The 26835-nt window shown below is 37.5% G+C and overlaps 1 protein-coding gene across 3 annotated transcripts in view; it reads left to right on the top strand.

The window, feature by feature from the left end:
- Positions 1-26835, top strand: part of LOC113079084 (ankyrin repeat and BTB/POZ domain-containing protein BTBD11-A-like) — a 105983-nt gene that overhangs the window by 73567 nt on the left and 5581 nt on the right. For 2 of the 3 annotated variants that reach the window (XM_026251278.1, XM_026251281.1), the window contains 9 exons: positions 12830-13037; positions 17177-17329; positions 17818-17983; positions 19439-19528; positions 21250-21351; positions 21994-22087; positions 24290-24425; positions 25858-26081; positions 26613-26791. In XM_026251278.1, the coding sequence (XP_026107063.1) occupies positions 12830-13037; positions 17177-17329; positions 17818-17983; positions 19439-19528; positions 21250-21351; positions 21994-22087; positions 24290-24425; positions 25858-26081; positions 26613-26791 (1352 nt within the window). The remainder of the gene's footprint in view (positions 1-12829; positions 13038-17176; positions 17330-17817; positions 17984-19438; positions 19529-21249; positions 21352-21993; positions 22088-24289; positions 24426-25857; positions 26082-26612; positions 26792-26835) is intronic. The other variant, XM_026251279.1, reaches the window with a different exon arrangement.

The following is a 26835-nucleotide window of genomic DNA, read 5'->3' on the forward strand; positions in this document are numbered from 1 at the left end:
TGCGTGCGTGCATGTACAGTATTATTTGTGTATCATGGTAATATTTATTTTACTGTCTTCATGTTGATTCGAATTCAAAAGGTTTATATTGCAGTTTTTTTTGTACCCTTGTACATTTTTTTTTTTTTTTTATAGTGCTCAATAGTCATTTATATTGAATACTAAATAGACTTAACATATTAGGTGGATTATTTAGGAAGCTGCAGGGTGTTTGTGTTATTGTATAAATTATTAGCACAGATTTGAGGTTGCTGTCATAATGCGGCATTGGTGATGTAACATGCATAATATTAGCTGTTGCGCCTTAAATAAGGCATAATCAGATATCATTGACTTTTCCACCTTTCCAGTCTTGTGTGTACAATGTACAATATGCATTTATATACTGACTGCAAACCCTTCAAAAGCTACCTAATTGACAGTTAACTAACTATGGCTCATTTTCAAACTGTGCAGTGAAATATAAAAGCCTGGATTATGCAATAGCTGTTTTGTTGTTGCTGATGAAAAGTTCCCATGCATATTCATTTTCCCTGTTGAATCTTCTCAGTTTTGGCTATGTGAAATATTTAAATGCTGAAATATATAATTATCTCACAATGTCCTTATCACAGACTGGTAATGGTCGGTGTGGTGTAATGCAAAACAGTACTCGTTAGTGAGTGTCCAGCATTTTTATGAGCGTCCCAACGTCTCTGTATGAAGCCACATACACCGCTGATGTTAAAAGCATCCGTTAGGCAAATTAACTTGGAAACATGATATACTGTGGGCAGTTAACAATGAGACCCACCTATTACAAACTCCTCTGTGCTGAAGGCTGCTTATGTTATGATACAACGTTTAAAAAAAAAATTTCTTTAGCTATACATCAGGGACAATTAAACAAGCACATATTTTTATAGTACATGAGTTTTTACCCTATTTATTTCTCTCAAAAAATTACCAGAATTATTTTCTGTTTATATGCTACTGCACGAAAACTGTGAGAAGAAGCTCCCTTTACAATATGGCTGTAATTCAGACATCTGTCTCTCCGCTCCCTCCAAGAATCCCCTGAAGAGTTCGGCCTGCACTGAGCTTTCTTATTGGTTTACCATAATCCCTAGCATTCTTTATTAAGTTATTTATTCAAACTTTGGGGTATCTTGAAAAATGTCCAGTACATGCTTTTCTGGAGCTTATAAAGTCCAGAAGAAACCTTTGCTTTCAATATTTGCGCTAAAAACAAAATAAATGTGAAAAAGTGAAATGTATTCATTTCATTTAACATAGGCCTTTTAGATTATGCATAGGAAATTAGCAATTAAGGACTATTATTCAAACCACAATCTTGACAAGGCATAGAGAAAACCCCTAGCTGCTCTTGGCGGGATAACTTAAGTAGGTTTATTATTAAGTCTAAATCAAATATTAACTTGAAGTTCTCAAAAAACTGAAAAGCAATGATTTTAATTATAGACCAGCAGCTCAATTGGACTTATGTCTAATAGTCATTTAGTAGACTGTTGACCTTTTATTTTACTTTTATATCTGTAATATTTTTCATTATATTCCAGTGTTTTAAGATATGAGCTTAATATGCAACACAGACAATTATAAATTGGTTGTGACTGATTTGTCGTCATGGAAATGCACTGCATGTCAAGGTTATAAGCTAACACTTTTTCTTCTTCTAGTTATAGGTTTCTAAATTATAGCTGTTATATATAGCAGAAAATTAAATTTATTTTCTTACTGACATTTAAATGTCGCCAGCAGTATTGATGATAAGGATGTCCAGTGTCAGTGAAAGAAGTGAAATCATCTGCATTTAGCCTGTAAATGAAGATGACCCAATCAAGCCCCTTTTTTTCCCCATTCTCTGTGATGTTTCCTGATGGGCCTGAGCCACCCGGAAACACACCAAGTGCCACTTCAGTATCAGAACAGCTGTTAAATGCTTAGCAAGTTGAGGCTAATTCACACTGCACTAACAGACTGACATGTTGGGTTTTGTCGGATCAGTGTGCTACTCTTTTAGCATCTGTTGGCATTGGTCACTACTTGTTTTTGGGGTCATAGAATATCTGAGAAGTGACATACTGTAATCTGGTGATTTTCAACGTTGGTTGTTGGCTGTCAGTGCAGTGTGATTTAGCTTTTAGAGTAATATTAAGTCTGAATGAAAATATAAGGAGCAAGAAAAGAAACCCTGTATATTTTAGTGGCCTTTTATTGTGGCCAAGCTAAGGCACACCTGTGCAATAATCATGCTGTCTAATCAGCATCTTGATATGCCACACCTGTGAGGTGGGTGGATTATCTCGGCGAAGGAGAAGTGCTTATTAACATAGATTTAGACAGATTTGGGAGCAATATTTGATAGAAATAGGCCTTTTGTGTACATAGAAAAAGTCTTTGATCTTTGAGTTCAGCTCATGAAAAATGGGGCAGAAACAAAATGTTGCATTTATAATTTTGTTCAGTGTAAATGCCTTTACTGTCACTTTCACCTTAAATAGTTTTTCTCTTCTTTTAAGAAAAAGTTATACTTCCCTTAAATTTGTGATCACTGATGAATTGTGAAAAGGTCGAAGTATTCTTATTTTTTTAAATAGATCTGCTTAAGGAGGACTTCAGTGAGATTTAAGCTATTCACCTGTTTTTGTAAAACCTGGAGAAGTTACTTTTTTCACAAAGACACACCGCTTGCTCTTTGGACTCCTTAATAACAGTGGTTAAGCAAAGCTAAGGAAAACTCAATGTGGAAATTTGCAAATATGGATGCTTAGACATTTTTCCTCAGATACTTTCTCTCTTTTTTTAGGACACCATGTCCTTTAAACCTGACATGTCTATCATTTCCTCATCACTTATTTCTACCTGCTGAGATACACAATTTCCCCTCTGACACCTTGAAAGCAGACTGTGGGACAAAAACACTGCTATTTGCTAAGCACACACTCACATACACAAACTTGCATGTACATTTAGACATGCACAGCCCCTGGGAAGTTGATCATCTGTCTGAAAGCTTTGTGTCTAAAGGGTACATCCTCTGATATTTACTTAATCCTTGTTCAAGCGTTTTTGTAAGTAATCTAAATGATCATACAGCACAAAGGGAAATGCCTACTTGATGCTTTGGTGCAGAAAACAGATAGTAGGGCAGGGCTAAAGAGAAATATATCTAATACTTTTTACAAGCAAGACAAAAGCTGAAGTATTCACCAACAAAATCCAAACAACTTTTAGGATATAATAAGATGTTTGAAGCTACAGGATCGAATTATCCAGTTTAATCCATATGTATTTGCTTTGTTGCCTTCTAAACATAAGTGTATTCCTTAACATTGACTAAACTCACCTTTAGCAAAAATGTGTATTTAAAATGTACACACTTTCTCTTTTAGTAACATGGAGCAGAAATAATAAGTCATCCTGTTGCACATTTTTGTCCAGTCAAATGCTCTATAGGATACGAATGTCCCTCCCCTTGTGTGATGTAAATAAAATGTTTATCATGTAATAATAAAAAAGGCAATGAGCACCTATATATAGTATGTCCTGGCTCACCTTTCTGTTTCAGTTGGAGACTTGTTAAAGTGCATTTCAGAATTGCACTAAAGAGTCTGAGAAGACAAGCCTCTTTTTTTCACTCTGATGCTTGCCAGACAGATAAGGGCAATTGAGTCATTATTTTCATCTGCACAAACTACAGCAACTCCTGACCTGTCACTCTTTCTGCAGACTGCTGACAGACCTCAAAGAGAAAATTGTGAGGGGGAAATACAATGTGCTGCAGTCACCTTTCAATGATCACAATTAAAAGGGCATTGTAATTTAACATTAGCTGAAGGAATTTATTCTAATTAGTTCACTTTATAAGCCTGCACCTTATACTGAGCATTGTGGCTTGTAGATGATTCAAGTGCATTATTACCATGCTGTCAAGCATGTAAAAAAAAAGCATCTTAATGAAGGCCTCCTGACAGTTAAAGTTTGACAACTCTCATGTTACTCAGGATAACTGCAAATTCGGCCAAAATGGCACGTAATTGTATTTGATTTAGTGTAATTAACATAGCATGCATCAGCATGAGCACATAATTTGTAATACTGAAATAAATGTGTTGGTAAATGTTGAAATACATATAGTGCATAATATAAAATGCTGATGCTAAAACATTTCATAATCAGATGTGACTCAACGTGAAAATCTTTTCCATGTTTTTATCATAATCAGCATAAGACATTTGGTTCATCTGCTTTTTTTTTTTTTTTTTTTGCATTGGTCCAAAAATTTTTTTTAATCAATCACAATATATTGTATTTGAAAAGTTTAGTCACACAACTGTTTGGTGTTCAGCGTGGACAGGCAATGTTATTGATGGACCAGCTTGTGTCAGTGGGGGAATCACATGCTTGTATGCATTTTTTTTTTTTTATCACAACACGATATGAAATATCCGTTTACCATTTATTTGAAAACATTTAATATTTTGCACTTGAGCTGTGCTCCCTTCCAGAAAATGAGGTGAGTGTCTTCAAATTTTAATGGAGCCAAAAGTCTTGTGCTGCCTCAATGGAAAAAATATCCCACGAGCTGTGCAGGAGATTGCATAGCAAGGTGCCTTTATTTCACGGTCAAATGAAAACCCGGTAATTATACTGAGAGGGAGTAATTATACAGGCTTCGACACTATTTCCTGCTGCTTTCACATTGGTAGTTAATACTGAGACGCCTCCATTTGTCACGTTTGTGGAGACAATCTTTTATGCAGAAATTTCCTTCGGCATCCAGCTAGGACTTGCAAAAGATCTAAGGGGAAGTTGTTGTCAACACAGTAGCAACACTTTTCAGTAAAGCAATTGCATTGTGTGTGGTTCAACATTAAGTATTAGATTTAAAGGGATAGTCCATCCAAAAATGAAAATCTAAAAGCTGTAGATGAGTTTGTTTCTTTTTCAGGATCTATTCATTGGAACAGATGTGGAGAAATGTAGCTTTACATCTCTTGCTCACCAGTGGATCCCCTGCAGTGAATAGGTGCTGTCAAAATGAGTGAAAACAGCTAATAAAAACATAATCATAATCTACTAGTAATCCACACATTTCCAGTCCATCAAATAATGTCTTGTGAAGCAAAAAGCATAAAAAAATGGCTTCTCTTTCCATTATATTGCTTTCTCAAGCAAAAGTCTTGTCTGAATCAGGAGAGAAATATGCACCGATCAAGCACTGATTTCAGATGAAAAAGCAAACTCATATACCTCTTGGATGACCTGAGGGTGACACTTTCAGAATCATTATGTAAAAGTGCATTTAAGAAAAGTGTTTACATGAAGGACTCCCCTGAGCGCCTCAGAGGTTTGTTGTATAAACTTTGCTAATAAGCATCCTCAGACCCAGGTCATCCTAATTCTTCCGTCTTATTTCCCAGCACTCAAGAGCACTGCTGAATTCACGTCTTTCATTGCTCCCCATGTCACCTCCAGAGATCAGTTTTATGAGATGAGTTGTCTTATATATGAAATCTCAACATATTTCATCATAAAATCAGATTTGGGGGCATAAAGGTAAGCCAGCCTGCCACTCACTATGCCTACTGTGGCTCTTTAGAACAACTGCAGAGGTTTCCCTGTAGGAGCGGTATCATCATATATGCATAAAACATGAGAAAATCTTAGAAAGCATCACCCCTGGCAGCTGAAATCAGGGTTTAGGGTTGCTTTAGGAAAAATAAATTAACTTGAATCCCAAGTTCAGTGTTACAGTTTGTGCTTACTGTGTTTTGCATGCCTGTGGTAATATATGTGTTTAATTAAGGATTATACAACAGTTTGTTCCGGTCCTCAAATTACTGTGCATCTGGGATTTTTACTGTTTGTATCACTCAGCTTGTGTTTGCTGACAGTCTGTCAGTCTGTGTATTAGTGCTGGGGATTTTTCAGTGACTCTTTCTGCAAACTACCTTGACTTGCCAGTAGGTGGCGAAATGTGACTGTATTTATTAGTGTGTCAGTGACTTATCAACCCAACTGATTCATTCAAGAGCTCTGAATAATTCAGGAACAGAAACAAATGACCGTCTTTATACATTTGTAATTTAATCATTCACTTAAATCATTGATTAAAAAGTACAATTTTATTTAGGTACAAAACAAATGCCTTTCTTTATAAATGAGTCATTGAATCGCTCACTTTATCAACTGGTTGAAAAATGCTGATTGATAATGCTGATTTTGATGAATGAATCGAATGCAGACTCGTTCAGGAACGGTACAAGTGATTTCATGAATGAGACGCTGAATAATTCACCTAAACAAGTCTTTACCAACATGCAATGGTTCTATTGTACCTTTGTTCTGAAATATTTCCATTGGTGGAGCAAAACTACACAAAGTAACTGGCAATATAGTTTAAACTGTAATTTACCCAATATTAAATTTTGTTTATTGGATTGTTGTACAAAAGCAATTTAGCACTCGCGGTTACATTGTGACTGCACAGATAAGCAGAATGACACATGCAGTTTGTCAAATTAAATTACAAGGCTTGAACTGTTTTATGACTGCCATTAGTATATAGTATCTGCACTCGGAGGTTGTAGTTATGGCTTCCCAGAGGTGGTTATTTGTAATGGATGTCATGTTGTAAATGTACCCATAGATGAAACACTCTGTGCTTCTGGCCTCTGGGTGATAGATATTGTGAGTTGCCATTGTTAATGGCGTCAAGTCCTCAGCTAGATGAATCATGGCCCGCAGTGATAGTTTGTCTTTATAATTCCGGTCCACACAGCCACATAGGGTGGATGAGGCAATCATCATTCTCTGGAGGATTCAGTATGACGGCCTCCAGAGAGCATATGCATACGCAAACACACTGCATAATTTTGTTTGCGTATGTGTGTGACTTTTAAATGAAGGCACCTGTTTCAGTGACACATTTGCTGACTAGTCAGGCATAACCAGTGATTCACCGGCCTTGATCTCTTACAGATTGCCTCACTGATGGGTAGACCATTGTTGGCTTTGACCTTGAGTCAAAATCAGAATGGCTGATGGTGAGAGAGGGCATTTTTACTGATAAACAAAAACAAATTGAACAAAAAAAGAGAGAAATTTATTGTTTTTGCTCCCTGTGTAATTGCTCCACTTATAGTTCACCCAAAATATAAATTCTATCTTCATTTCCTTACCCTTACACAATTTCAAACCCATATGACTTTCTCTATTTTGTGGAGAGAGAAAAAAATCTGTGCTTTGTGGTTTTGCTTATTTTAAGTGTTATTTTCATTTTGGTATTATATTCTTCTAGTATACACTCACCTAAATGATTATTAGGAATACCTATTCAATTTCTCATTAATGCAATTATTTAATCAACCAATCACATGGCAGTTGCTTCAATGCATTTAGGGGTGTGGTCCTTGTCAAGACAATCTCCTGAACTCCAAACTGAATGTCAGAATGGGAAAGATGATTTAAGCAATTTTGAGCGTTGCATGGTTGTTGGTGCCAGACGGGCCAGTCTGAGTATTTCACAATCTGCTCAGTTACTGGGATTTTCACGCACAACCATTTCTAGGGTTTACAAAGAATGGCGTGAAAAGGGAAAAACATCCAGTATGCGGCAGTCCTGTTAGCGAAGATGCCTTGTTAATGCTAGAAGTCAGAGGAGAATGGGCCGACTGATTCAAGCTGATAGAAGAGCAACTTTGACTGAAATAACCACTCGTTACAACCGATGTATGCAGCAAAGCATTTCTGAAGCCACTACACGCACAACCTTGAGGTGGATGGGCTACAACAGCAGAAGACCCCACCGGGAATAATTCATTCTTTCACTAGCTCAATTTCCAGTGAATATATTGTGTAAAAGACATGCATAATCAATAATAAGAATCATTTTAATCATTTAAACAATTCTATACTAAATAAATATTCGCTCTGGTCTTTATTTGTCAGTAAGGCCTCGGTAAGCTGTATGTGAAGTGTCTTAGTAAGGTTGAGGATTTTGCCTGGCTCTGGAAATGCCCTCTGAAATAAACTTCTAAGGGTCCAAGCTTCTTTGACACCAAAAAGGACAGTTTCAGTCTTTCGGCTTTGACTTTGTCCTTTGGCATCTCTTTGAAGCTTCAGGTTGTGGTTCATCATTATTAGATTGCATCCTACTTGAGATTCAAATCATTGAAGGTCACTTTCAGTTATGGTTTTTGATGCTTTCTTTTCCATAGTGAAAGATAGTATGTTTAGGTAAACATGAAATGACATTTGCAACCAAAATGTGGCACACTTCCATATAAAAACAGGATGTTCAAAAATAGACACTCACTAGCCACTTTATTAGGTACACCTGTTCAATTGCTTGATAACACAAATTGCTAATCAGTCAGTCACAGGGCAGGCAGCAACAAAATGCATTTAGGCATCTAGATGAGGTCAATTTCCTCAGCTAAGAACAGGACACAGAGGCTACAATTTGGTCAATGAGTCTCAATTTCTGCTGCGACATTCAGATGGTAGGGTCAGAATTTGGTGTAAAGAATATGAAAGCATGGACCCATCCTGTCTTTTTTCAATGGTTCAGTCTGGTGGTGGTGTAATGGTGTGGGGGATATTTTCTTGGCACACTTTGGGCCCCTGATGGCTACTTCCAGCAGGATAATGCACCATGTCACAAAGCTCAAATCATCTCAGACTGGTTTCTTGAACATGACCATGAGTTCACTTTACTCAAATGGCTTCCACAGTCACCAGATCTCAATCCAATAGAGCAGCTTTGGGATGTGATGGAACAAGAGTTTCACATCATGGATGTATAGCCGACAAATCTGCAGCAACTGCATGATACTATGATGTCAATATAGACCAAAATCTCTGAGGAATGTTTCCAACACCTTCTCTATCTATGCCACAAAAAATAAAGGCAGTTGTGAAGGCAAAAGGGGGTCCAACCCAGTACTAGCAAGGTGTACCTAATAAAGTGGCTAGTGAGTGAAGACTAGGACTTCATTTTATCTGTCAGAAATTGATTGGATCGTGAAACATGGCAGCTGGTCACTTCAGGAAAAACTAAAGTTGCACATGTTGCAGAAAAGGTAGTAGAACACCTTCAGTTTGCACTCATTTACCTTCAAAGATTCCCTCTTTCAATATTAAGCAAAACTATACAGCAAGAAATAAAAAAGTAGAGTATTATGCCTCGATATTACACTTGGCAGAGTGGATGGGCTCGCGGGGCATCTCTGCGGCATCATATTCGACGGGGGCGTGATCCGTTCCTCATAATTACACCTCCTACTCCAGCATCTGCTGAAGGGAGGAAAGAGAGGGAGTTCCTTCGAGTCATTCTTTATGATTAATGCAGGTGTGCCCAAGAGGCCTTTTGGGAACGACCGGAGAATAATTACCACAAAGTATAAAGACGTGAGAATGCCTCTGCTCTCTCCCCTCTTCTGACACCCTCCAAACTACACCAGCCGCCAAAGAGCAATTAGACTAGAGAAGGCCATGTAGAGGATCTATCATTAAGGCTGCCTGTTTCTCTGTAGAGAAGATGGGAGTAAAGGGGAATTTGTGGATCTATAATTGGAGCAATTTCAAAGTTAAATCACACCCGAAAGGCTTAGGGAAAAAACGAGAGCCTCTGTTTTATCGTGGTAAAGAGAGGAGTACGAAGTGTCAAACTAACCTGGAAATGTGGGCCAGCTTTGCCATTTATCAGCAGATGTTTTGGAGCCTGTTGTTTGTTGATTATAATAATAATTTTACGAAGACATTTTGAGTGGCGCTTGCCTGTGCAAAATCAGCGTTGTGGGCAGTTGCAAAGGCATTGCTAGTTTGGCAAAGATCTTATTTACAATTTTGTCTTTTGGTTTGTCTTTTTCTTTTAGTATATGAGAGAGAGACGATTTGCATGTTTAATGAAGGCATGTTATAAAATGAAAATATATATATATTTTTCAAATTCTGACATTTATTTGTGGCCAATTTTATTTTAGTTCATTTTGGAGTTATTGAAATGTGTTTTATTTGGCTTTTAAATTATTCCAATTAAATTGATTATTGGTATGTAATTGGTATATATATATATATATATATATATATAAGTGTTTTCATTTACGGTAGTTTTCATTTTAGTATTTGCTATCCACAATTACACTAATTTAGTGGGTGGTATACAAGAAACAAGATAGAGAACTGAATCCTTGTTATTTCTATTTCTTCTCTATTATGTTGGACAGTGCAGCTCTGCTGATTAGATTTAATCATGATGGAAATAACACCAGTTCCACAACCACTGGTCAACTGATTCTTAGTATTGTGACAGAGCAATCCTATTTTGTGCTGATGCCGTATGTAGTCTTCTACAAAAGGTCACCAGCTGTAAAGCAGCAGTGGTGAGTATGAGTGCTCTGCAGAGGTCTTTCCACTCCTCTGGCCTGCAGCTGTGCTCTTCACACACCCGTGAGCTCCAGAGGTGATTCACAGGTCACATTTCATCTGAGCCAAACCAATTGATGAGCAAGGGCCAATGGGGTCTAATAAACAGTATTATTTAATTTAACAAAAATGTAATCGCAATCAAGCAGCAGACCCCCTGCAGCACTACACCATAACCCCTGCTGAATAACTAACGTTATTTTACATAAAACATTTTGATAGTTACCTTTTATTAGGTCAACACATAGTATTGTGTCATTACAGATGAAATGCTTCAAATTTGATGTGCTCATTGAATTGCACAGGTTTTAAATCTGTCCTAGCTGTTTTTGACTGTTATTTCAGCTTCTCGTTTTCCTTGTGCAGCTCCAAGTCCAAGTGACGTTTCACCTTAAAACAGCAAAAGCCAAAATACTAAGTTGTTCAGGAAAAATGTACAATGTTAACAGTAACTCCCAGGGTGGAAAGTGGTCACACTGGAATCAAATCTTTTCGCATTCTTACTGAGAGAGTTCAACTCTGGTACAATCAAGCGAAGACTAGCTTCAGATGAATGGTGCTTGGCAGAGCTTAAAAGACATGTTTCAGACCATCTGGACAGGTGAAAAAATGTGTGCTTCTGTTCATGAGCAGCTGAACATGCCAGTCTTCTGATGATGGGTTTTAAGCACTTTCATACAAGACTTGAGAAAGATTTTATATTCAGTTGCATGATCTTACTCTCAAACCGAGCATGTTGTTACTCATAAAAAAAGTAACTAATTGTAATTACATTCTATTGTTCCTGTTTTAGGGAAAGTGGAGCATTAAATATTAAGAATATGACCCTCTGTCTTAGTGGAAGAGTTATATGTGGCAGGATATTTGTACAATGGAAGGGTTATTTATTTAGATGTAAATAAAAAAAGGCTGCATGTATTTGTATTTATTAATTTATTGATTGATGCATGCATGCAAAAAAGTAAGGGTAAGTTGAAAATAAAATGCTTTAAAATAAATTAATCTAAATCTATAAGGGCCGTCAACATTAACACATGCCATTAATTTAAAAAATCCGTAGCACATAAAAATAATTTTATGCAATTAACACAATTACTGAAGCGCAATTTATCAAGTTTTCAGTCCAATGATCCAGTAAGAGAATGCATTCAGATCAGTCAAAAACAGAGCTAATGTAAAGAAATCCGGGCTGAATAAATTAGAGATGACAGAAAATACATAATGAATTACATATGCACATACTAAACTGAATTCAGATACTAAACTGAATTCAGATTTTTTTTTTTTGTGAATGTGTTAAACAAGATAAATTGTACATGAAATGATACTATAGGTACTATACTTTTCTTATTGCTTTAAGAAAGTCTGATTATGTAAAACATGTTAACCCTGAACTGAACATCAAAAAAGCTCTTAGGGACTATTAAAAACCTATTCCTGATTGCCTTCTTTAAACCAGCTGTCCTCTATACAATTTGAAGGAGGAGTGAACTTTGAAAGAGAGCAGATTTGCTCTTGATAAGGCTTTCGTTTGGATAAAGGCCGTTATAGAGAAGCACTGCCAGTGTAGCTGTGTGTAAGGAGGTGTGTGTGTGTGTGTGTGTGCTTAAGAGAGAGCGAAATGGATTGTTTGTGTTTGTCTGATGGCGAGTAATATTCACCAGCTGCTGCCTTAGTGTTTCGTCCAATAAAATTAAGAAAGCAGCACACGCACACACACACACACACACACACACTTTTAAGGTTTTAAACAGAGTCTACAGACTTCCTTTTGCACACATTCTCAGTAATTGCAGTGTTTTGTTATGTTGTTCTGTTTTAAAACTTCTGACATTTTCCAAAGAACCAATTACATTTTCCTTTGTTTTACCAAGAAGGCTCAGTGATTCATCCAAGCTAATAGTTTTATCACTGAACTTAATAATTAGTGTATATATGTAAATATATAATAGTATCTTAACACATTTCATGTTTCTATCTAAAAGGTACATTGTTTTTTTTGTTTTTTAGTTTTTTTTTTTTAGATGGTTTGTTCTAAATTTAAGCCCAAATTTATAAGAAACCGTTTGATGAAAGAAGGTTTGATAGAAATATTGTGACATTTTGACAAGTTTCATTTCCATAAGATGAGCAATATCTTCTGTAGCCTCTGTACCAGATTTCGGCGAGAAAGGGAAAAGGTTGTTGTCCTTTTGCTGTCATTTCCTTCTGTAATGAATGTCTACCTGTCAAATGTCCCGGTGTCTGTGACATGAAACTAGAGGCCTGATACATCACATGCACAAAGAGACAGACAGTATAAAAGGTTTATTTGATGCAAAGCACAGTCAAAGAGGGGTCTTTATAAAAGTACATTCTCATACATTCAACTACATGTCTTTACTGCCCCCTGTAGGTGACCTGGTGTCTCGTGCCATGCATCACCTTCAGCCACTGCACATCATGAACGCCAGCAATGGAACGCCTGTACACCAGAACTGCACCGGCACCATGCACTGGGAACCGGAAGCCCTCTACACACTCTGCTACTTCATGCACTGTCCTCAGATGGAGTGGGAAAACCCTAATGTTGAACCCTCGAAGATCACCCTGCACACTGAGAGGTAAGAGCATGCTGTGTATTAGAAGCATGAAAGTTGCTCCTGTATGTCACGGTAATGCAGTTAATCATGGCAGTCATAAAGGGTTAATGCAGATCATACATCTAATATTTAATTTGTGGTGTTTGCTAATGCAGCCATCATTAGTATTACTAGCATTATCACAACTGATTATTTGTCTGTTATTTTGATAATAACCATGCCGTCCTTGTCCATTCAGCTTTGTAAATAGGTAATGCACATTTTCAATATATTTTTTTTTTTTTTAACTAAACAAAAAACACGTACTCAAAACTCAAAAACAATTGAAAATTATATACAATAAAAATATAAATAATTAACTAATACAACTAAATTATATTACTGTCGATGGGACAGTCACAAGCCTCCTGGTTTTCATCCAAAATATTTTAAATTGTGTTCCTAAGACGAACAAAGATTTTATCATTTAGAACATCATGGGGGTAAGTGATTAATGACAAAATTTTCATTTCGGGGTGGAGTATCCCTTTAAGTCATTAGCCACCTCTCTTATCTAAATAGTAGTATTGGCCAGTGAAAACAGTATATTGTTCACTAATTAATATTAGCTCTAAGAAATATCTGCTTCACTGCATCCTGAAAAATACATTACTTTACAAATACAATACAAGTCTTTTCCCCTGGAAGATGATAAAACAACTGAAAAAAATGCTTAAGCAGGGACCTGTGCCTTGTCTAGGCACACCTAGAAAAAAAACACATAGCAATGAGAAATAACCACTTTAAACACCTTGGCAATGCTATACAGCTTCCATGATGGTAGTACTTTCTTCAAATGGCATCTAGTGCACTGTTGCTTTGTGCAATACATCCTTTTTCTGTGAATCAGTATATGTCCGAGAGTTTTTCAATCAAAATGGGGTTACTTAAGACCGCATTCACACTATAAGGGCACAGGGATGCCAAGGAAAACGTGATTTAGACATAATCTTTAATTCCCTTATGCAGTGTTGTAGCACAATGAAGATACAGTAGAACTCTTAACTCCTGTTGGAGGAGAGCGCTAATGGATTGTTACGGAGTTATGTTCAGCATCCGCTCCACATCGATAAATCCATCAGGACATCTCGTCCCAGACAGTCCCACATCACTCAGATGTGATAAAAAGCCCCCTATCCAAGGACCCTGTGGGACGCCCATGCAATGCTCGACAGAATAGGTGCATCAGCGAGCGGCCTCCTTCTCCAGGGACAGACAATCTGTTCTATTATATTCATTTCTATCTTGGCCTCTCACAGAAGAATGAGAGAGTAGAGGAAGAAAGAGAGAGGGAAGGATGACAAAAAAAAAAATCAAATAGATGGTAGGTGAGGATCAAATTAAAATGAGTGTGTGGGGTGGGGGGGGGCGTAATGAATAGAGATGGAGAAAGAAAACAAGATATCAGAGTGAAGAAGCGTCTGGAGAGGTTCAGGGTGGTGGCTTTAGATTTGAGTCGAGTGGACTCGAGTGGACGCTCATATCCACATTGCATAATGCATAATTTCCCACATGAAAAACACTGAAACATCTAGAAAACCTATTTCCTAGAAGCAATTTTTCTAGATCTGAAAGATAATTAATTATAGGAAAAAAAATTCTCAAATTGACAGTTTGGCAATATTTGCCACCTTTTGTTTTATTTATTCATTGTTTTAATTTATTGTTTTTGTATGTGCATGGATATGTAACTTATCTAACACGAATACATTTTATTGGGGGAGTCGTGGCCTAACTCTGCGTTCACGCTGCCAGCGTCGAGAGCGTCAAAGTGGCCGGAAGTCATTAATTTTCAATATGAGCAGACATCAAGCAGCGGCGCGACTTGGCCGTTGAGAGCGTCGAGGAGAGTTCAAATCAGGGCAACTTTATGGTAATGAGCTATGACCCGGTGTGCAGTAACGATATAAGAATAATAATCTAATGATCTAATAAATAATACTAGGCTACAGTAGTCCCAGTTTACTTTTAAACAAATTTCCTTGATTATATGTACATTGAGTAATGTTTATACTTGATTATATTTAAGTAACATTTTCAGTGCAGGACTTTTACTTGCATCAGAGTATTTTTTTTGAGTGATTTATATATTATTAGGTAAAGGACCTTAATGCTTCGTCCACAACAATATTTAATGAGGTTAACTTATAACCCTCATTGTGGTTAGTCTGCACAAGTTTAACAAGCTTGTTTGCTTTGTGGCCGCTTTAAATAGAAGATAAGCATTCGATCTACGTCAGCGCGCTCACAAATCTTTCTGCAGCGTGGTGAGCAGGGTGGCCAGAGTGATTTTTGACGCTGTCAACGCTGGCAGTGTGGATGCACAGTAATGGTTAGAGTCGGACTTGATAACCCGAAGGTGGCGGTGCTGTAGGAATATGGCTGCCCACTGCTCTGGGTGTGTTCACGGTGTGTGTGTGCACTTGGATGAGTTGCATGCAGAGCACAAATTCTGAATATGGGTCATCCATTGCTATGCAACTCTTCACTTTCACTTATACATATTAAATGTACAAATGATTTAAATTTGGGGACAGAAAGATAATAATTGCGATATGGCTGAATGTGACTATTAAACTTCAAAAGGGTATGATTTTCAAATGATAACTTTTTTTCATTGGTTTTGTTCTTGTAATGTGGAGTGCCTGTTGAGATGTATGACAAGATTGTATTTTTGTATTATTGTATTTCTCCTTAGTTCAGAGTACCCTGACAGGCATATTATTTCCATAAATCAGTGGAATTTATCTTAGCAAAATGTTTATGAAAACCGTGACATTTTTTTGGAGAGTCTCCACTCTTGCAAGTGGTAAAACTTTTGATAGGGCAACTCCCTTCCTCTGGTCAATACAAAGCTGTTGAAATCTATAGTCTCCTTCATCAGCCAGATGTGGCTTCACTTTGGAAAACTCCAGGCTGGAATGAGAACCACGTCCTTTTCCTCTAAACATTTCTTCGAAGGGAGGGGAGCTGAGAAGCATATTATTCAGGCAGAAGAGAAACAGAGAAGGGTTTGCGGTTTGTTTTGGTGGAGCTCGGATTCCTGGCAGACTTTCTTGCGGTGGGTAGGTGTCCGGGGAGGAAGAGTGTGGATTGTGCAAATCTAGGTCACAGGAAGCACAATTAGATGATGACAGAGGGTTCAAGATGAAGCTTTATGGCTTTTTTTCCCCTTGAATAAGTTTTGAAAAGGCATTTTTCTAGCGTCAAATGCCGCCTCCTTTTTATTTACGTCCAAGTGTGTGTGCACAGACAACTAATTTGGAAATTATGATAACATAGTTTGTCCAACACACTGCATGCTTTTTAACACAGAGGGGTGTTTGCCACAAAGACAAGCGTAGGCGGACACAACTGTGTATGTTTCTCATATTGTCATATTATTTAGCTGTTGGAATTATTAGCATATTTATTCACAACAACCTGGCAACCCTCTAAACTCGGTTAAACTGCAGTGCAATAATGTTAGATGTGCTGCTCGGAAATGCTTGAAGCAAAATATTCAACATACAAAGAGTTTCATGGGCATAATCATCGTGACTCACTACAGTTGAGTCAAATTCCACATATTTCTCAACCTTTGCCCTGTAAAGAGTAGTTTTGAATCTTATATATGAAAAACTGGCAGTTGTCACAATGGAAAAAGTGTAATAGAAGCACATTTGCAGCGGTTTAATGATATTTTTGCCTTCAAATTCATCTGTTGTAATGAATGTTTTTCTTAGTAATGAGTCTCCAGCTTTCGTTTTCTGACTGAAAACTTGTCAGGATGGCAACAGGTCTTTTATATTCTGCCACTCTAATTAGATGCAGCTTAGCACTAATAATTAGTAGCAACTGTAATTCCACCAGAGAGCTTATGATTACTTCTCTAAAGTATCCCGAAGCTGCACGCAAACAGATATGTCCATTGAAAATGGAAATCGCACAGGTGATTAGAAGAAACAAACATAAGTTAACAGACAAAGGTTTAAATGCAATGGACTGATTTTGTTTCTTATGATCTTAAAACCTTAGTGCTTAAATGCTAGAAATTTAGGTTGGGGACAAAAACAAATTATGAAAAATTATGAAATTTTGGGGTAAACTGCTTCTCTAATATCAAATATGTGTCTCTGTAGGCCGTTCCTGGTGTTGCCTCCGCTGATGGAGTGGATCCGGGTGGCCGTGGCGCACACAGAACACCGCCGAAGCTTCTCTGTGGACAGCGACGATGTACGACAGGCAGCCCGACTGCTGTTACCTGGGGTGGACTGTGAGCCGCGGCAGCTGAAGTATGTTTGGGATGCAACATCACTTCCATACATGCACAAATACACAGCCGGCATGCACACTATGCATGTAGAATAACTTAATTAACAGTTAGTCATTCACTGAAGGGCAGTACAAACACACAACATGTACAGTCCTCATACTGCGTCGCTTATTAAGTAAGTTTCATTCATTTCCTGTGTGGCTGTAGTGTCCTAGTGGCAAGCTGTGAAGTGCTATGTTTTGCGAGTTCTTTTAACATGGTCAAGAAGTAGTTATTTTCAGGAGCATGCTGTAAACTTCACAGATATAGGATATCTTGGCAAACAAACAATGTTTCGTGTCAGGGATATATTATAATCTATTGTATACTGTTATAAATGTTTATATTTAAAATTAAATTAACAACGAATAATACAGAAAAATAACTGAAAACAAATAAAAGTCATTGAGTAGTGTTTCTTGTTTGGAGGTGTGTAACTGGGGTCTGGACTGTCCTTTAATTCAACAGAGCAGACGACTGCTTCTCTGCCACACGGAAACTGGACGCTGCATCCACAGAAGCTAAATTCCTGCAGGACCTGGGGTTCCGGATGCTCAACTGCGGACGAACTGACCTGGTCAAGCAAGCGGTCAACCTGCTCGGGCCAGATGGCATCAACAGCATGAGTGAACAGGTGGGCACTGATATATTAACACACACATATAGTCCCACATTTGTGTGAAATTCAGGCCTGACTTTACTAGATTATAGATTTTTATCTCTGAATGCTAAAAATTACTGTAATTCAAACTGGCATTTTAATGAAAGAGCCTACTTTTTTTTTCTCAATTCTGTTGGCACAGCACCATTTGTTCATACAGTAACACTTGATGATATGGTGGCCATGTTAGTCATTTTAAATTGAATATAATTAATTAAACACTAACAACCTAATAACAGTGTAATTATGAGCAGCTCCAGAAAAATAATTGTCATGAAATAATACACATACATTAGTATTAGTCAGCACTTCCACTGTAATTACTCCCTGATGTAAATACCAATGTAAAATGTGACTTTTCTCACATCTACCTTCCATTGTCTCCTCCTTCGTCAGCCTCAAACCATTCGATGTTCAAGCATCAATGAAGCATGTCATTTTAGAAGAAGAATGTCCTAGTAGGCTTCTTATAATATATGTGAAGAAAAATTACCCACGTGGACATTTTAGGCTAAGAAAATAAATAGTTGCATGCCCTTTAAATAAGGAAAAATGTTTTTAAATCTGAGCTGATCTGTGGAAGCATCTATCGTGATGGCAGTCATGACACTCGGTTTTATGAATCAAATGTCATCTGTATTCTGCGCTGGGTTTGTGTTACTGTCACAGTCTGTCTTGAACACAGCAGCCAGCTTATTCAAAGAATGACGGCGACATGCCGATGCTGACAAAATGGATTAAACTAACATGTAAACTTGATGCAACACGGAGACAAAACCAGACAAATGTGGGAAATGTGATGACACAGACAATTGTTGGAGTCCAGCTGAGAATCATTGAGAGTAACTCCAAAATCACGCTGGCAAATATGGTACTCGTTACTTCAAGAAGAGCCGTGAGGGAAAATACGTCTCAACTGACAAATGAATCTCCTTCATGGTGAAAACTGTTTGCAGAATTGCATGCTCTTGAGTTAGTTATACAATTAAGTGTTTATAGAGAAGTTTAAGGCACAAAATGAAGCAGGGTATTTAAACCCCTTTCACCGTAGTAAAGTCACTGTAATGTAGAGGATCAAGAAACAGTATATAAATATAATTTATTAGCACTCTGAAAGGCTGTGTTTAAAAACAGCTAATTGCTGACTTTGTGCCTTCATGCACTGATTTTATGTTTGTGTTTCTCTGAAGCAGCTGTAGATTTGATGGTCTAATGTATATATGCATAAGTGCATTAATTGAACATCATCCATAAAGATTAGTGTTCCGCTCAGTTCATTTAAATGGGCATTTTAGGGTCTCGTGAAAAGGTTATTTTCAGACGTTGCATAACTAGTCCCGCAGTAGCTTGTGCTGTAGGCTCTACACAATGGGCTCATACTATGACACGTGTACTGTAGGTGTTCAGCGTTTTTTGTTTGTTGTTTAGGGAATGACCCCTCTGATGTACTCGTGCGTCCGTGGGGACGAGGCCATGGTGCAAATGCTGCTGGACGCTGGAGCAGATATCAACAGTGAGGTCAGTATTTATTGGTGGAGAATATAGAAGTGTCTTGTAGCGTGTTTTTGCACTGTGTCTGTTAAGCTAACCTGTCTCTATAAAACTAACATACTATTCTCTCTGTCCTCTTCCCGATGCTGTTTGCATGCGCTTGTGAATTAAATAGTGGTTGTATGTGCATGTAGGTGTGTCTACTTAGGTTCTCATGGATCTCATGAATATTTAATGAGATTTCGAGCAAATGAGATGTGCTGTTGATTTCCAATGAACTGAACATGTTTGTACAAATGTCCTATTTTTAATGCTATTTATATAAAAAAAGGTGGGAAAATGAAATGATTGCCTAAAGTAGATACACTGATTGTGAAGCACTGAGGTTGAAAAGCATGAAACGTGAAAATAAAATTGGATTCAATTGGCTACCTTGCATAAAGCAACAGTTACTCTGTCATGCTAATATAAAAGTCCTTCATTTATTTTAAATCAACATGTTTCATGTATTTGCCTTAGGGGTGAATCTCCTGAAACCGATCAAGAATGTGTCCAGGTCTTATTTCACCATACACGAGTTATATGTTGCATAAAGAAAGTGAAGCCTATTTTTGAATCATTACATTTTCTGCATTGTGACATTATGTTCATGGCAGTTAAGTATGTTTTCTGACAATTACCATAATATGGATGAGAATTCTCAGTATTCTCAATGTTGACTGTAATATAAGTAATTTAGCTTATTCTTAACTGTATTACAGTAATTGTTCTTAAAAAAATACAAAAAGATTTGGGCACTGTAACAAATACTACCACAATGAATAGATACTCATTCTATGTCTACTCATTTTATGTCCTTCATTCTACTTATGCAACATTTTATATATATATATGGGGGGGATTCTTGACTTTCTTGACGGTTTTTCATGAAATTCTCTTTTGTATATGTCATGATGTGATCTTGTGCTCTTTTACCTTATGTCGTCTTTTTTGTTTGACCCTTAGAAGACAAGTCGCTGACTTGGGCACAAAGCACCAAATGCATATACATTAATATTACCTTGTTTTACAAAATGCATTAAGCTCAAGAAGAGTATCAGCAAGTGGGCAGATGTGCAGTTATTTGCCAAAAGTTTCCTTGTGCAAACAATTGTATAACCTTAATCCCACATGAACAGTTGGTTCCAAGAGGTCATGTTTGCCGAGATATGAACAGATGCCTGCATAATTTATCCCGATTACAGGAGAGCTCAGTTTTGTATGCAGTACAACTGTAAACATTAATGCCACCCAAAAGCCTACTTTTTTGGTGCTTTGTACATTAGTCACTTACTCACTTACACCTCTGAACTCGCTGCCAATTATTCTTCCTGCAGTCTTTGCATTATTGCTATGAAAACCATGAACTAGATCCTAAACTGTGGTCAGGATTTTAAATAAAGCAAGGAGGGCATGTAGGAGTTGTCCAAAGGAGACCGAATGCAAGTAAACTCCAGATTAATGTGGGCTGGATGGAAAGAAGGGGTTTGGAGAAACAAAACGAGCACTAGCTCTTTCTTCTTCTCTTTGCTCGAATTAACAAAACAGCCAGACGGTGGAAGAACTTTCCAACTTTCCGCTTACTCATTCACTCATACCTTCCCCCTTTTTTTTTCTCGTTTTCCTGCAATTCCGCAATTGGAGCTTAGTGTGCTGGTATATAATGGCTGAATTTTTCTCTCCCTGAACTTGACCTATATGATTCCCAGGTGCCCAGCTCACTACACAAGCACCCCTCAGTTTATCCTGACACCAGGCAGGGGACTCCACTCACATTCGCCGTGTCACACGGACACGTCCCTGTCGTGCAGGTAGTGGCGCTGTCAATGCCTTCCACCTTTGCACTTTCCTCAGTTATTATTATGATGCCACCATCATAATAATAATGGCACAAAGAAACAGTTTGATGTTAGTTGTGGGCTGGATGGTGCTGGGTCAGAGGAACTTGAATGGGCATGGATTCATATTATGAATAGGTAGAATGAGGAATGCTTTGAAGTTTGAGGCCAGTTTATTGACTGCGCACTCTGTTGTTTATGCCAAAAATGGAATGAAGTCTTACTTTGACAATAAATACTAGAAGTGTTGAATCTGATGACCTGCTGAGGCCCACTTATTTAGCTCTTCCAGGAAAAATGGAAAGGCAAGGTGATTATTTCTTGGGATGCTTAATCTCGCACAAACACACATCCACAACAGTTGGAGTTATAACCAAAATCCTTCTCTTTGTTGCTTTCTGTAGGAATAATTTCTCATTTTCCTTTTAATACCAGCCAAACAGACTAAAATCACCCACTTAAAGCAAGATTAAGAAAAGTTACGACCAGATTACCATAAAGACGGTTAATTTAATGCAATTACTGCATTTATATTTACTGATGTCTTGGTGATATTAAAGGTATATCCTCTGAAATGTGTTTTATAATAATTGCACTTCTTTCATTATTGAGCAGCTTCTGCTGGATGCCCGAGCAAATGTGGAGGGAGCGATTCAAGATGGCACAGAGAACTACACAGAGACGCCTCTACAGTTGGCATCTGCGGCAGGTACCAGAAAACACATCATCAAGTGACCCCAAAATGTGTTTGGACACTGAAGCCACAGAAATGTGTGCATTTCATTGATTAAATAGCAAAATGTCAAGCTTAGTGGCATCTGCAAACATGGAGTTTCCCTCAAGTTCACACAGTTCAAATATTTTATCTACATTTTTAACAATAAGTATATAATTAAATATTTTTTTTTATTGTTTTATTAACATGAATTTGATTTGATAAAATTACAGAAACATTTATTTATTTTTTACATTACACTACAAAATGACATTTACATGATGGACATTCCATATGTGAGTCAAATCTTTGATGACAAAGAGTGAACAAGTTTTTTGTGCATTATATGAATCTGCATTAGATGGTTTTGTATGATACACCCAGGACCCATTTTTAAATGGTTACATTCTGTTCCTTTTGTGCCTCTAATTTCGGCAAAATGGTCCTTGCAGACTGTGAGCTGACAAACTGAAGGCATTATACTTTTGAGTGCCAGTCTGGTTCCAGAGCTGTAATAGTATTATTCAGAGACTGATGGGACTGCATCGCTCTTAAGTGCCCTTTGCAAACCTGCTAATGAGCTTTAGCGTCAGGAGCCTTTTTTTTTTTTTTTTTACATCCACAGTGTGAATGTGACAAGTCCACATGGTGGAATGATGTATGGAAACCAGTGCCAAATGAGATTTCATAATCCCGGCTGTGGCAGTCCTATGAATATGGATTGACCTGAGTGATATTCATTTACATTTGCAGAGTGTTTTCCAGCATAATGCTGAAAATTACCTGTCTGCCCCACTTAGTGTGCAGACTATTGAAGACTTGGGTAATTCAGGTTTCAGTCAGCTGGTAATGGACACCTTCTTGGTGATAAAAACAGATGGGGTGCACAAAAATTGTATCATCTCCTGCAGTGGAGGAGAATCAAGGAGCACAAGCCAAACCGATTGAGCTGAAACGGGTTTAACCGTATGCCTGTGTTCCCCTGTGACACACCAGAAATGGCTGTGGATGGAATTGTCTGAGCCTCATTGGATCCAAAGCCCATCAGGCCTCATTGATTATGCCTCATTTGCTGTATGCTGGCTCAATTACCCCCACTGTCAGCATTCGGTTTTTCCTTCTAATGTAGAAACACTTTTCCCTCATTACATTGTGGATGTGCACAGGACAGGCTGCTAATTTACATTAGCAAATCAATCTGCGGACGGGTTGCTAGACGGTCCGGCTGATAATTACTTTGTCCTGTAGCTCAACTGGTAAAACAAGGACTTACAACATCAACATCATGAGTTTGATTCTCTGGATTCACATGATAGTAGAATATGTACATTAATTTTTATGACCCATTTAAGGTCAAACCAGGATGGAAAAGAGTTAAAGACTTTTTCTTTTAAATTTATGCTGTATCTGGTTTTGATTGGTGGAATTGTAGCATGAGGAGTCAATCAGGCTAAAATAACAAACAAAATCCACATTTCAATCCCCTTATTAAACTAAACAAAAGAAAATAAATAAATTATACAAATCTTTTCTAGCCCAATTTGTTATAAACCTGGAAAGAAAAGGGGTTATATAACTGAGTAAATGCTGTCACAATTTATTTAATTTAATTAATTAATTTTTTATTAGTTTAATGACATGGTTATGATTGAATATAACAATTTAAATAAATGTTTATTAATATCTTTACATGATTAACAGATTATTCACACCTGATTTAGTTATTTTTATAAATTTTGGTTAGTATTTTTTATGTATTGACATGACTGTAGTTTGCAAAAATATATTTTTTCAAACTGCATTTATTTATTTGTATCAATTTATTTTTGTTTATTTTTGATTTATTGACAGGACTATTAATTAGGAAGGGTGTCATACTTTTTAATTTGTAATTTATTTTTTTACTACAAACAGGATTGACATTTTTTTTTACACACTTTATTTTTATTAATTTTATTTATTTTAGATTTATTGACATGATTATGATTGACTAACACAGTTTTTCACACTTAAATTATTTTTACGCTTTTATGCTTTATCATCATATGATTGACATGGATTTTTTTCCACATATTCCACTAGTTGTTAACAGCAATATGTCTCCGCTGATCTTAATAGCACAATAGGTGTCTAATTACATTGCTTTGAATAAAACCATCAGCCAAATTGAATATTAATTGTCTTGCATTTTAACAGGCAACTTTGAACTGGTCAGTCTGCTTTTGGAAAGAGGAGCGGACCCTTTGATTGGCACCACTTACCGAAATGGCATTTCTTCTGGTCCGCTGGGTGAAATGAACTCGTACAGCCTGGCAGCATCACATGGACACAGGTAACGCACACCCAATGACTCAGCAGCATATGAAATATATAAAGTGACAACACATTCTCCACCAGCACAACAGGGAACCAAACTTTCATTAGTTCATTGACACATTTGTCACCGCTTATAATTATTCCTGTGTCCTTATAAATCATTCTGACTGCAGAAACTCAATCTATCAGATCTGAACCCCTGATGTGTTGTTATTGGCACGCAAAAAACCTGAGCTGGTGTGTTTGGCTGCACAATCCTGTGTAATTTACTACCATAATTCCAGCCCCATCACTCTCCTTTGCTGGCAAACGTATGGATGATTGCATGCTCATTCATTTACTCTCACCTATGGCCAGCGCTGTATTATGGAAACTCATTGAAATTCACACTGCATACGTCTGAATCAGAATCCAGTGTGTTTGACGGCCAACTCACTCACCTCTGAGGTATTAAGACAATCCGTTATTAGAGAGGGATGTGTAGCGACGTCTGAGCCAGAACTGGATGTCTTTAGCTTAAGTCCTAGAGATGTTTGCAGTGGTGCATGCCGCAGCGATTGGTCGTTTATGCATATTAGATCTGTTGCAGAGTGCTGGTACTTTTATGAAGGTATATGAGTTTCCAGACATACAATCTTGAGAAAATCCAGCAAAGTGGAGAAGAAAAACACATTGTAATGCATTGATAAATGGAAGTCATAAACAAAGAAGCGCTCAAGGCATTTCATAGATGTTTCATAGAACTCTTTGTTCTCATCAATCTGCTGATTATAGAAATGATGCAAGTAATCCTCGTGGTTTTGTTTAAAACAGTCCGATTATGACAATATATGACAAACTCTTCTTAAAGGTAATTCACACAAACATTTTAATTTTCCTTTACTCACTGTCATTCTGAATCTCATCCTTTTAATACCGTTCAAAAGTTTGGGGTTGCTAAAAAAACTTTTTAAAGTCTCTCATGGTCACCAAGGCTGCATTTATTTAGTAAAACAAGTTATAACAGTAATACTGTCAAATAATAATCGCAGTTTAAAATAAGTCTTCTATTTGTTATTTTTTTAAATGTGATTTATTCCTGTTATATAATTTATTCCAAAGGTGAATTTTTTTAATTCAAAACTGAACATGATCCTTCAGAAATCATTGTAGTAAGCTAATATTTTGGTGATCAAGAAACATTTGTTATTATTATCAATGCATAAAAAAGTGTTAATATTATTTGTAATACTAAAAACAATTAATATGCTTAATATTTTTCAGGATTTATATCACGAATGGTAATCATATAAGTAATCTGATGTCTTGCAATAGCCAGTGTAAAATAATAATAATCTTGAAAATTCTTATTTTGTGTTTCATGGAAAAACATTTTAACTTTGAGTGAACCATTCCTTTAATAAGTAGTAACGCCTGAGTGAGTTTGTGACGTGCACTTGCTCCTGCAGAAACGTGTTCCGGAGGCTTCTGTCCCAGGTGGAAAAGGACAAGGGGGACGTGCTGTCTCTGGAGGAGATCCTAGCCGAGGGCTCTGAGACCGTAGAGAGGAGAGTGCCACAGAACGAAGCCACTCTCCGGACAGGCAAGGCCAAACTAAGGGCCCTCCGCGAGGCCATGTACCACAGTGCCGAGCACGGACATGTGGACATTACCATAGACATCCGCAGCCTGGGTTAGTAAAAACACTGCACGACTACCACAGACATCAACCGCCTGGCTCACTTCTGTCATGCACCGTTTAGTCTCAGCGTCAAATGGCATCTGATGCATATTGCACATAAAAATGACAAGCACTAAATGACATGACCAATCTTAACCAGCTTATGCAACTTCCAAATCCCACTCTTTATCAGTCCATTGTGATTAAAATATGACTCACTTTTGAGGCTGAACTAATCACTTGCCAAAGTTTACCAGGTTAGTGCATCAAATCTTTGAAAGATGTTTGAATCCCTTTAATAGTTAGTTAACAAGATTTGAGTACCTATCGTTTATTTTGCTTTGTTTTCGGTCATGAAAACACTATGCACCTTATTTATCTACTAACTGTATTTACACTACCATTCAAATATGTGGGGTCGTTGGTTCTCCTTACAGAATATTGACAGATTGATTGTTGGGACAGGCTTGACATTTTGTGCGGATGGATGGACAGATCGATTGTGAAATGTCACATTAACTGATATATTGATTCCATATGCAGGCGTGCCATGGACCCTGCACACGTGGCTGGAGTCCCTGCGAACATGCTTCGTGCAGCAGCGGCGGCCGCTGATCCAAGGCCTGCTGAAGGACTTCAGCTGCATTAAAGAAGACGAGTACACGGAGGAACTCGTCACGCACGGACTGCCACTCATGTTCCAGATCCTTCGAGCCAGCAAGGTCCATTCTCAGGGTTTTATTATAGTCTGAGCCAGTTTCAGTCC

This window comes from Carassius auratus, unplaced genomic scaffold (assembly GCF_003368295.1).
Source record: "Carassius auratus strain Wakin unplaced genomic scaffold, ASM336829v1 scaf_tig00027159, whole genome shotgun sequence".
NCBI lineage: Eukaryota > Metazoa > Chordata > Actinopteri > Cypriniformes > Cyprinidae > Carassius > Carassius auratus.